This window comes from Trichosurus vulpecula, chromosome 1 (genome assembly GCF_011100635.1).
Source record: "Trichosurus vulpecula isolate mTriVul1 chromosome 1, mTriVul1.pri, whole genome shotgun sequence".
Classification (NCBI taxonomy): domain Eukaryota; kingdom Metazoa; phylum Chordata; class Mammalia; order Diprotodontia; family Phalangeridae; genus Trichosurus; species Trichosurus vulpecula.
Window position 1 is genome coordinate 66,295,174 of NC_050573.1, and position 12,996 is coordinate 66,308,169.

General features: G+C 42.9%; 1 protein-coding gene across 11 annotated transcripts; it reads right to left on the reverse strand.

The window, feature by feature from the left end:
- Positions 1–1,164: 1,164 nt before the first annotated feature.
- LOC118856941 (olfactory receptor 7C1-like) lies at positions 1,165–6,160 on the reverse strand. 11 transcript variants are annotated; one of them, XM_036767512.1, is made up of 3 exons: positions 6,093–6,157; positions 4,368–4,380; positions 1,165–2,028 (listed from the first exon to the last, which is right to left on the reverse strand). In XM_036767512.1, the coding sequence occupies exons 1-3, from the start codon at positions 6,155–6,157 to the stop codon at positions 1,165–1,167; spliced, it is 942 nt and encodes a 313-aa protein (XP_036623407.1). The 11 variants fall into 11 exon arrangements, with proteins under 11 accessions (XP_036623407.1, XP_036623440.1, XP_036623416.1 ...); XM_036767545.1 differs by lacking the exon at positions 4,368–4,380 and adding an exon at positions 4,434–4,443; XM_036767521.1 differs by lacking the exon at positions 4,368–4,380 and adding an exon at position 5,258 and having other exon boundaries at positions 6,084–6,157.
- Between the last annotated feature and the right edge of the window lie 6,836 nt (positions 6,161–12,996).

Consider the following 12,996-nt stretch of genomic DNA (forward strand, 5'->3'; position numbering starts at 1 on the left):
ATCAGAAGTCTTCCCCTAGCAACCAGGGTTGATAAAGTCTGCCAGACAAAGTAGCAGCAGAGGAAACACCTGTAGACAGAGGTAGAAAGGCATTCACCTAAGGTGCACAGCAGCTTCAGGGATTGCCCTCACCTGATGGAGAGAAATCCTAGCTATGGACACTAGAAAGGCACTAATCTTTGGAACCCAAAGGAGAACCACACGTAAAGGGAATTCATGAAGGCTCCACGAGAGGAAAAAAGGATCTCCTGGGCCAAAAATGTAAAGGTAACCCTAAGTCCCATATATTCTCCATATATGTGCCTGACTCTGTTTGTACTTTAAGTCTGAACACCCTCTCCCCAGGGACCTTGTGTATGCAGGGGGAGAGTACACCACCAAACATACACACACACCCCAATTAGGGGAGATTTCTTTGTAACATTTGCCCTTGTTTTATGTTCCCAGTAAATACCTTTTAAGAAAACTAATAGCGTTCTACTAAATAATTTATATTACAGAGCACACCTTATGGGGATTCATGAGTATCAGTCTTAGAAGTCACAACCCCTAGGGTTAGCCCTAGAACCTTCAGAGGAGCATTAGTATTCACCACTCTAGGACTGTAATTAGCTACTATCAGTGAGAGTTGGGAGAGATAGCCAAGAGGCATATGGAAAAGATAAAGCTTGAACCCAATCTCCTCATTGCAAAGGCAGCTTTGTATCAATTATACAGGCTGCCTCTTGTAAAATTTTATGTACAGGGCAAACATACTGTGAGGGAATACAAACCTCATCACACAAAGTAAAACTCAGAAAGCTTAACTGACTTCTTAGGGGCAGACAGTTTACAAGTGGTATACTGAGCACTAGATATCTCATCTTATGGACTCACACTCAAAGCTTTTCTGTAAAATAGCATCATTCTGATGAAGTAGAGTTGCAGAACCAGAATTAAATGTCCAAAGCTTCCAGAACTGAGGCCATGTAGTAGATCTCTCTGTGAGGGAGGCGAGAAAGGGAGGGAGAAGGTAAGGTGAGGGGAGAGGGGGGAGGGAGAGAGAGAGAGGGAGCATAAGCTTGGAAAGCCCTGGGCATCATGTTTGGAATCCAAGACTTCTAACAGCCAGGTATTTAGTCATAACTAATAATAACACATTCCCAGGTTCAGGGCTACTTCCCATCACTGAGATGAGGTTGGTCTGCTAATAAGTCTCCTTAAGGCATCCTTGATGTCCTTGTTTCTCAGGCTATAGATGAAGGGGTTCAGCATGGGAGTGATTACCGCATACATCACTGAGGTGATTGAGTTCTTCCAGGAAGAGTGAGCAGTTGAGGAGCTCAAGTACACTCCAAAAGCTGTGCCATAGAATAATGAAACAACACAGAGGTGAGACCCACAGGTGGAAAAGGCTTTATACTTTCCCCCAGGTGATGGGACTCTCAGTATGGAAGAACAAATCTTAGTATAAGAGAAAAGGATCCCTGTTAGAGGGACAACACCCAGCAAGCTGGTTGCAAAATACACCAAGATGTTATTGATGAAGGTATCAGAACAAGACAGTTTCAGAACCTGAGAAAGATCACAGAAGAAGTGGGGGATGTCATGGTCTTTGCAGAAGGAGAGTTGCATTGCCATCATGCTGTGGAGGAGGGAGATTAGAAGACTTATAGTCCAAGACAACAGAACCAGCAGACCACAGAGTTGTGGGTTCATGATGGACACATAGTGCAGAGGGTGACAGATGGCCACAAAGCGGTCATAGGCCATCATGGTGAGAAGCAAATTGTCCATACAAGTAAAAACCATGAAGAAGTACATCTGGGCAAGGCAGCCAGCATAGGGGATGGCCTTGCTGTGTATCAGGATGTTCTCCAGCATCTTAGGGACAGTAGTGGATACCAAACACAAATCTACAAAGGATAGGTTGGAGAGAAAAAAGTACATGGGGATGTGGAGGTGGGAGTCAGAGCCAATGGTCAGCATGATAAGAAGGTTCCCAACTATAGTGACCATGTATATGCCCAAGAACAGCCCAAATAGGGGCTGTATTAGGAGGGCAGAGTTTATAATCTCAAAGAGGATCATAAACATGTCTGAAACGTTCGGAACCGCCAGATATAAGAAACTCTCAAAGTAGAAGGCAGAAGAATCAAAACATTTATTTAGGCTCCACAGTAACCAACCCATGAACCAGCAACCCCATTTTGATATATTGATCAAAAGCTTCCAGGCCCAATAAGTACGCCTTGAAAGAGTAACCAGGAGGCTACAGAGAAGCATGATTGCGTAAAGCAAAATCATGTTTCCCCCTCTATGGTAATAAGATTACCCACTGGCCTGAAGTCTTTGTTCAGCTTTCTCCCGTAGGTCAGCTCTGCTACTGGCAGCTCCTGCTTCAGCTGTGTCTGTGGCTGTGGCTGTAACTGACGTAACTGTCGTAACTGCCTCTGTAACTGCCTCTGGCTCCAACTGTCGCTGTAACTGTCGCTGTAATGGCCTGAAGTCTTTGTTCAGCTTCCTCCCGTAGGTCAGCTCTGCTACTGGCAGCTCCTGTTTCAGCTGTGTCTGTGGCTGTGGCTGTAACTGACGTAACTGCCGTAACTGTCGCTGTAACTGTCGCTGTAACTGTCGTTGTAACTGTCTCTGGCTCCAACCGGAAAAGGAAAAGAGAGGATCTTCCAGCTGTCCTCTCCCCTCTTATAGAGTTTTTGACATCATCAAGCACCGCCTGAACGACCAGGGCCGATTGGTTCTTGACTTGGCCCCTCCCCCTAGCATAGCCGTTAACACCTCCCCTCAGCCAGCCCCATGACTCATCAAACAGGAAGTTGTCTGCTTCCTGGAATGCTCCTTGGGCCTCCTGCCCCGGAAGAGCAAGCCACAGTGTCCAGAGGCTCAATGAGGTAAGCTGAGTCATTCAAAGAAAACAAAGGCCATTCTGGCTACACTCCACCCCTTGTTATAGGATACATAATCTAATCAGCCATGTATCCTAGAACATACATTGTGATCCAATTACAAAGGAAACTAAAACATATCATTCATTATAAAGCAAAACATATCATTTGGTGACATTCCTAAATATTGGTTTACGATTCAAATGTGATCCACCCCTAGGTCCCAGCAAGATAATCTCTTCAATCAATCATCCCCAAAATAATTATTAATAATTCAAATGTCCACCCCTAAATCCTTGTATCCATTACATAGGATCAATAATATCATAACAATAAAACAACACAGCAAGGATAACACAAAATAAGTAAACAGAACACTATCATCATTTCCACCCCCCTTGAACGATTGGGGCTCAAAATCTTGGGGTGAGGGGTGAAGGTCTCATTTTCCATAGCTTCTTCATGCTGAAATTGGATGTAGAGATGTCCCTGCCCCCAAAAAGTCCCATTCCAGAGGTCATTTCTTTAACAAGCTGGCAGGAATTCCAAGAATGCTACATGCTTAGGCAGTCACCGGAAAGTGCAGGGTGCTTAAGCCTGAAGGAAACAAAACTAGCAACAAGGTTAGCCAAAACAAAGGACAAAAAGAATAGACAAGTATGGACTATAATTCTTCAAATAAAATCATCTCAAGTTTGGTTGAGATTTCAGTTATGCAAAGATCCAACATCAGAGCCAAACTCAGGTGGGAAATGTTTCTTTTCAAAAGGAACATAATGAGGAAGCCAAGAGGATCCCATCCTAGACAGAGACTAGGATTGTCCTCCCAGCCTTTCCCCAAATGTACAAGTTTTCATCCGTTAATCACACAAGGTCACCTTCAGTCTGAGTGGCTTGTGGGCTTGCAGGAGCAGTTCTTATTTCCCTATTTCTCGTGTTATCAAGTCCTCTATACATTCTGTATAATTCATTGGTTGGAATTCCATCTATCATTTCAAAACCTACCCCTGCTCTCAATAAAGCAGTAAACATTTCTTTCCTTGTTACTCTCCTTTGGCGCCAAGTTTGCTGGTTATTCACCCTTCTCTCTCGAGGAGATCTATCCCTTCCCCAGTCACCTAAGTCATGTAACTGTAAAATCTTATTTATCACTGTTGTAAGACGGCTCCCTACTTCTCCAAGTAATAAATTCAAAATTAGTTGTTTATAAGCAGGGGGAGCTGTCCTAATTATTAAATTCCTATGAGGCAGTCCCATTGGATCATTGTAATATTTGTCTGCAGTTCCTATCATAATGGCAGTCTTCATTACCTCCTCCTTTAGTCTCATGATACAATCTCTAAGTGAATACCAGGGTCTGTGCTCAGTGGGCCACATAGAATCAGTAGCATATCTCTTATTGCATCCCACAGCGGCTAATGCCAACAGAGTAGTCCTGCTATCACCATCTCCTTGCTGATGATGTTCCCTAAAAGCTTGTTGAACTAGAGGATCATGGCTGATACCTATGAATCTCATGCAGTCTGTCCCATCTACTGATATTCCACTGGCCCCTTGATCACTGAGTCTTACCATCCAAGATATCAATGGTTCTCCTATTCTTTGGCTGAATCTACTCAAAATATCTGTGACCTCTTGCGGTGAGAAATCTTCCTGAATTTCCCTTGTAACTGAATCTTCACCTCGGGTTTCTGTCTTCCTCCTTTGTATGGGTCGAGCCCTTGTCTGATCATTTAACCATCTCCTATTCTCTGTGTGAGGCACATCCTGTAACATTGTCTCATTCTCTCCCCACTCACTTCCTCTGCCACCATGGCTAGGACGAAGCAGGCAGTCAGGCTCTTTCTGGGCTGGGTTGAAATGCACTCTGGGCTTTTTTGGTCTCCTGTTGCTCTTAGCCACATTAATAGAAAAGTTCTCATTTGAGTCAGTTTGGTCTCCTGCTATCTGAGATTCCCCTTCTTGCTGTGGGGTAGGAGTGCCCCCATGTCTTTCACTTAATCTCAATCTTTCATATACTAGCCGGTAGGCTGATAACACTATCCAGCTTTGCCTAGATAGTGATGCCCCTGACTGAATCCCAACTTCTCGTAAACACTTTTCCAAATCCCTAGGATCTCCTCTCCGTAGCCTTGGTTCCCAGTTTTCACAGGGTCCAGCTTTTTTAGCCAATTCTTTTGCTAGGGAGGAATAAAATGGATCCTCCCATCCTGGGATATTCATCTCTTCCTCTGGAATTGTTCTGCTTCTAAATAGAGATCTTATACCTAGCGATCCCATCCTCGTCGCCAAATGTATTAGGAGGGCAGAGTTTATAATCTCAAAGAGGATCATAAACATGTCGGAAACGTTCGGAACCGCCGGATATAAGAAACTCTCAAAGTAGAAGGCAGAAGAATCAAAACATTTATTTAGGCTCCACAGTAACCAACCCATGAACCAGCAACCCCATTTTGATATATTGATCAAAAGCTTCCAGGCCCAATAAGTACGCCTTGAAAGAGTAACCAGGAGGCTACAGAGAAGCATGATTGCGTAAAGCAAAATCATGTTTCCCCCTCTATGGTAATAAGATTACCCACTGGCCTGAAGTCTTTGTTCAGCTTTCTCCCGTAGGTCAGCTCTGCTACTGGCAGCTCCTGCTTCAGCTGTGTCTGTGGCTGTGGCTGTAACTGACGTAACTGTCGTAACTGCCTCTGTAACTGCCTCTGGCTCCAACTGTCGCTGTAACTGTCGCTGTAATGGCCTGAAGTCTTTGTTCAGCTTCCTCCCGTAGGTCAGCTCTGCTACTGGCAGCTCCTGTTTCAGCTGTGTCTGTGGCTGTGGCTGTAACTGACGTAACTGCCGTAACTGTCGCTGTAACTGTCGCTGTAACTGTCGTTGTAACTGTCTCTGGCTCCAACCGGAAAAGGAAAAGAGAGGATCTTCCAGCTGTCCTCTCCCCTCTTATAGAGTTTTTGACATCATCAAGCACCGCCTGAACGACCAGGGCCGATTGGTTCTTGACTTGGCCCCTCCCCCTAGCATAGCTGTTAACACCTCCCCTCAGCCAGCCCCATGACTCATCAAACAGGAAGTTGTCTGCTTCCTGGAATGCTCCTTGGGCCTCCTGCCCCGGAAGAGCAAGCCACAGTGTCCAGAGGCTCAATGAGGTAAGCTGAGTCATTCAAAGAAAACAAAGGCCATTCTGGCTACAGGGGCATCTCTTGCTCTGGCTTCTCAGAAAATCCAAGAAGGAGGAATTCTGAGTCATGAGTTTGGTTTACTGGTTCCATATGGATGATAGATCTGCAGGAAAGAAATGGAAGAATAGGAAATGGAAATACAGACATCCCTTGTTTACATAATGAAGAGAATCTAGGATAGGGACTTCAAGACTTAGATTTCAATTACAGGTATACCACTAACTACTTTGTGATCTTAAGCAAGTTATTTCTCTCAGTATCAATTTCTTCACCAGAAATGATGGCACCAGATTAGGTGAAGCTAAGGTCCCTTCCAGTTCTCACATCTTATGAATTCTACTAACCACATTTATAGCATGGTGTTATGTAATAGAAGCAATATATAAGTGAAATCACAAAAACTGCTTTTAGGATCAGCACTCTTTGAGCTAAGAAATGTATTCTGGGGCCAGAGCTTGGTGTATCCAGTTTCAAGAGCCATCCATGGGAAGGGCAGTAATATGGCAGAACAGTGTGGTGGGCTTTAACAGGATTGAGAGGCAAGAAACAAGTAGAACAGGGGTTCTTAACCTTGCTGAGTAATGGACCTACTTGAGAATCTAGTGAAGTCCCTGGACCGCTTCTCAGACTAATTTTTAAAATAATTAAAGAAAATGCTAAATTTCATTTAGAAATTGGGAAAAATGAAGATGTAGTCTTTCTCACCCAAGTTCACATACCCCATGAAATCTATGCAAAGACCCTCCAACCCCTGCAAGGAGGCAATGGATCCCAGCCAAATAACTCCTCAAATAGAGGGTCATTTAAAGCATGACCCATTATTATAATATAAGCATGATAATGACTCATTATCAAAATGGGCAAAGCAGGCAGAGACCAGAAGTTGGAAAAATGAACAAAACCATGAAATCAAAGTCAACTCTGCTTCAGTCTTAGATCTAGAGATTGAAGTAATGCTGGTAGAGTCCAAGGTTCATGCCAAAGTCCAATAATGCAGGCATTTGACAGTTTGGCTCAAACAATGCATTCATTATGCAGGCATTTTCAGAGGGTCAAATCAAGTCAGTAAGGATTTATTAGGCACCAACTGTATGTCAGGCACTGTGCTAAGCTCTGGGTAGAATGAGAATGCATGGAAATTATGGAGACAAATTCTGGCTCTGTATCAGGAAGAAATTTCTAACAGGTACATCTGTCCATTAAATGAATAAGCTTCCTGAGGAAGTTGTGAGTTCCTCATCACTGGAGGTCTTCAAGCAGAGACTATTGAGCATTTGTCAGGGGCACTATCTGTCTGCCAGGTTCAAAACACTGATGTTATCTTTGATTCCTCCCTCCCCTTAATAATAATAATAGCCAGAATTTATATAATGATTTAAAATTTGCTAAGTACTTTTTTAAACATTACCAGTTTGATCCTCACAACAACTCTGGGAGGCAAAAACTATTATTATCCCCACTTTGTCGATGAAGAAAATGAGGCAGACAGGAAAGTTAGGTGGCTTGCCCAAGGTCACACAGCTAGTATGGATCTGAGATCACATTTGAACTCAGACCTTTCTGATTCCATGCCCAACTGCGCTACATAGACGTTGTGGGGAGGTCTACGTGAACTGATATATAGTAAAATACAAAGAAGTGAGAGAGCAATATTTATTCAATGACTAAAACAATGTATGTGAACAGATCCCCCAAGGGAAGTTAAAAGCTGAGTAATGGAAAAACCAGTGAAGAATGTCCAGCAGAAGAGATGACAAAGTATTCCTCCTTCCTCACTACAAAGAGGTAGAGGATGGTTAGGTCACAATATTGCATCCATTGTCCGATAATGGCCCCTGTGTTTAACTTTTAAATTAAGCTTTTGCTTAATTTTTTTTCTTTGTCATATTGGAATTCTTCTGGATCTAGGGCAGGAAGAAGCCTTTCCCAGTCCCCTTTAATCTTAGTGCCCTTCCCTCTAAGACTACTCCTAAATTATACTGTGTATGCAGTTGTTGGCACGTTGTCCCTCTCCCTGCCCCACCCCTACCATAAGACAGCAAGCTCCTTGAGGGCAGTGACTACTTTCCTTTTCTTTGTCTTTCTTTGGGCACTTAGTACAGTGCCTAGCACATTTGCTTGTTGTTGTTCAGTTGTTTCCAGATATGTCCCACTCTTTGTGACCCTATTTGGGGTTTTCTTGGCAAAGATGCTGGAGGGGTTTGCCATTTCCTTCTCCAGCTCATTTTTACAGAGAAGGAAACTGAAGCAAACAGAGTGACTTGCACAGAGTTGCACAGCTAGTAAATGTCTGAGGCCAGATTTGGACTCAGGAAGATGAATCTTCCTGAATCCAGGCCCAGTATACTATCAATTCAATGAACCACGCAGCTGCCCTGTGCAGCATATAGTAGGCACTGAATAAATACTAGTTGACTAGCCAAAAATCAAAAAAATATATTTTTTAATATCTGAGAGCTGAAGAGACTTTAGAGTTTAGAGTCTCGGAGCCAGAAGAGACCTTCCAGCAAAAAATGTCAGAGCTGGAAGGAACCTTAAGGATCATCTTCTCTCTCTCCAACCCCCTCTTTTTATGCCTATAGAAAATCAGCCCCAAAGAAGGGCAGTAGTTTGCGCATCATCTCAAACAGAGAGTCAGTGACAAAGCCAAAACCAGAACCCAGATCTCAGGATCATACATTTAAAGCTGTAAGCAGGGATATGCTGGAGCCAGCTCATACCAGCTTGTAACAACCAATTGTTAAGTTTTCAGTGCGAGCATGTAGAGCTCAGAAATTGTCAGAGTTAAGTACTACAAATCAGAGCTTGACTTACCATTTTCTTGATCATCTAGACTTAAAAAAGTGGAGAAAATGTTAATAATGCAGGTGAAACTTAAAGTGTGTTGTGCATGCATTTTTTCTCACAGAACCGGTTGTTAAACATTGACCAGCACACCCCTGGCTATAAGAGACCTTAGCTGTTATGTATATATTCCAACTCCCTGACTTTATACATTTTGTACATGAAGAAGTATAATTTAGGTGATTTCCCCAAGTTCACAAAGGTAATATCTATCATAACTATTTTATTCTCAGTACGCTCTAGAGCACTGACTCTGAAGTCAGAAAATTTGGGTTCAAATCCCACCTCAAACATCAATTATTTGCCCTTGGATAAATCACTTAATCTCCCTCAGCATCAGTTTCCTCATGTTTAATAATAATAATAATAATAACAGTAATAATAACTAGCAATCACATAGCACTTTAAGGTTTTCGAGACACTCAATGTATTGTATCATTTAATACTCACAACAACTTCAGGAAGTAGGTGCTTTTACTATTCCCATTTTATAGATGAGAAAACTAAGACAGACAGTGGTTAAATAACATGCCCAAGGACACACAACTAGTGTCTGAGGCAAGATTTGAACTCAGGCTTTCCTCACTCTAAGTCCTACTCTCTTACCCACTGTACCACCTTCCAGTTCTAGATCTATGAGCCTATGATTTAATTCTGTTCATTTCCCATAGCCCCATTCTGTGCCTATCACTAAGATGGACAAGCTGGGGTAAACACACTGGAAGACCAGTCACAATCTGTCGGCCTACGTGTTCAGTCTATCAAGGTCTTCCCTTGAACGTGTCCAACTAATATTCCTGTTTTCTTCCATTAGAATACCCAGTCTAGTATACCACACTGGAGGCTCCATACCCAAAAGAGACACTTTTGGAAAATGAGACCCTGAGTGCCGGTGGAGGCCCCTTTAAGAGACCTGCCATCCCTTCTCTAAAGCACTTGGATATCCCCACCACCCAATTCTTGCCTTTCCCCACCTTCTGAGGCCTCTTTATACCTTCTCCTTGCCACAGTACCTAGGAAATCTCCCTCCTAGTTTCTAGACTCCTATCTAGAGCTCTGCCTTGGCTCATAGGAAATGTTCTCTGTTTCCCCATCAGCTGCTTTTAAGAGAGAGAATCCTTCCTTCCACTTCTCACACTCATCTCCCCAGATTCTACTGCATGAAAGTTTGCCCCTGTGGGCAATTTGTCTGTAGGGTTTCTCACAGCTCTGTCTTGTATAGTCAAGGATCCTCATGGGGCACCCATGGTTGGTGTAGAAAGGCCCCAGAACTCTGCCTCTGAAGATAGAGTCAGTGACCCCTCTGTCCTGATTGGGTTCCAAGGTGGGGTAGTTGAGACTTGATTGGCCTGAGCTCTGACCTGGGCACTAGGCTAGGCTTGGCTGAAATGGACTAAGGTCTGCTGGGCTGGGATCTCTGTTGCTATAATGACAAGCACAACCTATATTTCTTTAGTGATTTCCAATCATAGAATATTTCCACAAACATTATCTCACCAGATAGTGACATAAAAAACAATTAAGCAGAAAAGGACTTATGGCTTTCAGTATTGTGTGCCTCATCTGATTCCTCTGCAAAGCTCCTGGAAAGCCTAGCTATAGTCCCTAATCATCAGGTAGGTATACACCCACTTTCACTCTAAGATCCAGTGAGAGGAAGTAGTTTGTCTAAGGTCCCAGAGCTAGTCAGTGACCACGCTGAGACCTGAATCTCAGTCTCACAAATCTGAGTCTCGGGATCTTTCTACTTATATTCATGTGCCCCATAAGCTGGGATCCAGAATCTGGGCTGTCACCCAGGTTCAGGCTAGGTCACGTGCTGGGATGGACTGTATCATGATCTGGCTTGTGCTAAGCTTGACACCACATTCCTGGGTTTCTGAGGAAGAACAAACTGCTCCCCTTCCTTTGCATTCCCTCCTCTCATTCTCTGTCCCCTCCACTCAAACACTTACTGGGAATCAAAGAAGAGCCAGGTTTGATTGACTCTGCTTCTGATTTGGCTTGTGGGTAATAAGGACAAGGAAGGCAGCAGCTCTAACCCCAGGTGAGCATAAGATAGTGGCCTCAGGCATAGTGACTGGTGTCTCCGGAAGGCATAAGTGGGCTCTCTCTTCACCTGAGACAGCTGATTTGTGGGCCTGGGCAGTGGAGGGAGCAGGAGAAATATTTACAGTTCCTGGTGCCTAAGAGGCTGAATACCCTCAGCTTCTCATTAGAAAAATAAATTGTCTTTCCTTTCCCTGAGCAATTCAATTCCCTGTAGGACAGAAAATTTCCTATGAGAGCTGTCCAACAATGAAAGACTATCTCAGAGTGGACTAAATTACCCAGCAAAGGCTGGACGACATCTTTGGTGTATTGTAGATGGTATTCATAATTTGTAGAGGCGTTGCTCTAGATGACCTCTGACGTCTCCCCTAGCTAACAACTTCTAAATCTATGAGTACTCTGTCATGGAAAGCACTGAGTTTCCCTATCACTGGAAATTGCCAATGAGAATATAAATGACTTTTTCTGTTATATTGAAGAGAGGATTCCTCCCTAAGAAGATTAGACTGGATGATCTCCTAAGTCCATTCCGACTTAAACAATCTACAAGCAACCTATGAGGTCTGCCTCATAACATATTGAGTTCCACATCACTGAAGTTTTTAAGCTAGGGCTGGATAGACAAGTATTGTAGTGGAAAGGGTAATGGATTCCGAGTCAGAGGAATCAAAACCCACTTTTGCTACTTAACTTCTCTGGGACTCAGTTTCTTCATGTGTTAAATCAGTGTTGGTCCACTGTTCTATGGTCCAACATTTTATATTTTAAAGACTCTTTACAATATTAACAACCTATATTCTAGGGTACTTTCCTATCCTAAAATCCCATGTTCTGCATTCTAAGGTAACTCTCAGTTCTAATATTGCATTTATATTTTATATTCTAAAACATTACAGCTTGAGCATTGCATGTCTTAAAGTTCATTCCAAATCAAAATCTTATATTCCTATGGTCCTCTTATTTGTTTGTTTTTGAAAAAGAAAAGTTCAGTGGAGGAGGAGGAGGAGAAAAAGAAAGAGGAAGAGGAGGGATCCTCTGCAACATCCTTAACAAGAGTTCATCCAGACTCTGCTTGAACATTTCCAGTGGCAGGGAAATCACTACCTACAAAGGCAGTCCACAATAACTTCATAAATTATTCAAACTGGAACAGACCCCAGAGATCACCTAGTCCAATAACAAAGTATAGAGATAGGGCAAAGACAAAGGATTGATAGAGCAAAAAATATGAAAAAATAAAAAGAATAAAGGCTGATCCTGAATGAATGAAAAGGAGACATATAAAAGAGTACATGTAGTGAATTGTACCTACTGAATGTAACGAAATGTGATAGATACATGTAGGCTGTGCTGATGACTTTTATCTATATGTTGGTGAATGAATATGTTCTTTTTTTTTTACTTTTAATTTATTTATTTTCAGTTTTCAACATTCACTTCCACAAGATTTTGAATTCCAAATATTCTCCCCATCTCTCCCCTCCCCCCACCCCAGGACAGCATGCATTCCTCCCTTCTATCAACCCCCCTCACTTCTCATCCTCTTCCCTTCTATTTTTCTGTAGGGCAAGAGAGATTTCTGTACTTATTGGCCCCTATATCTTGGGTCCCAGTTGCATGTAAAAACAATTTTTAACATCTCTCCCTTCCTCCCTCCCCACCCGCCCTCTTTGAGAAAGTAAGCAATTCAATATAGGTTATACATGTGCCGTCATGCGAAACACTTCCATAACAGTCATGTTGTGAAAGGCTAACTATATTTCCCCCATCCTTTCCCACCCTCCATTTTTTCTATTCTCTCCTTTGACCTGTCCCTCCACAAAAGTGTTTGCTTCTGATTACTCCTTTCCCCAATCTGCCATCCCTTCTATTATCCCCCCTCTCTCATCCCCTTCCTCCCTGCTTTCCTGTAGGGTAAGATAGATTTCTATACCCAATTGAGTGTGTATGTTATTACCTCCTTAAGCCAAATCCAATGAGAGTTATTCCCTCTCACCTCCCCCTCTTCCCCTCCATTTTAAAAACTCTTTCTT

Excerpts from the sequence above, each read along its gene's own strand:
- LOC118856941 (XM_036767512.1), bottom strand. The coding sequence starts at position 6,157 with ATGGAACCAGTAAACCAAACTCATGACTCAGAATTCCTCCTTCTTGGA.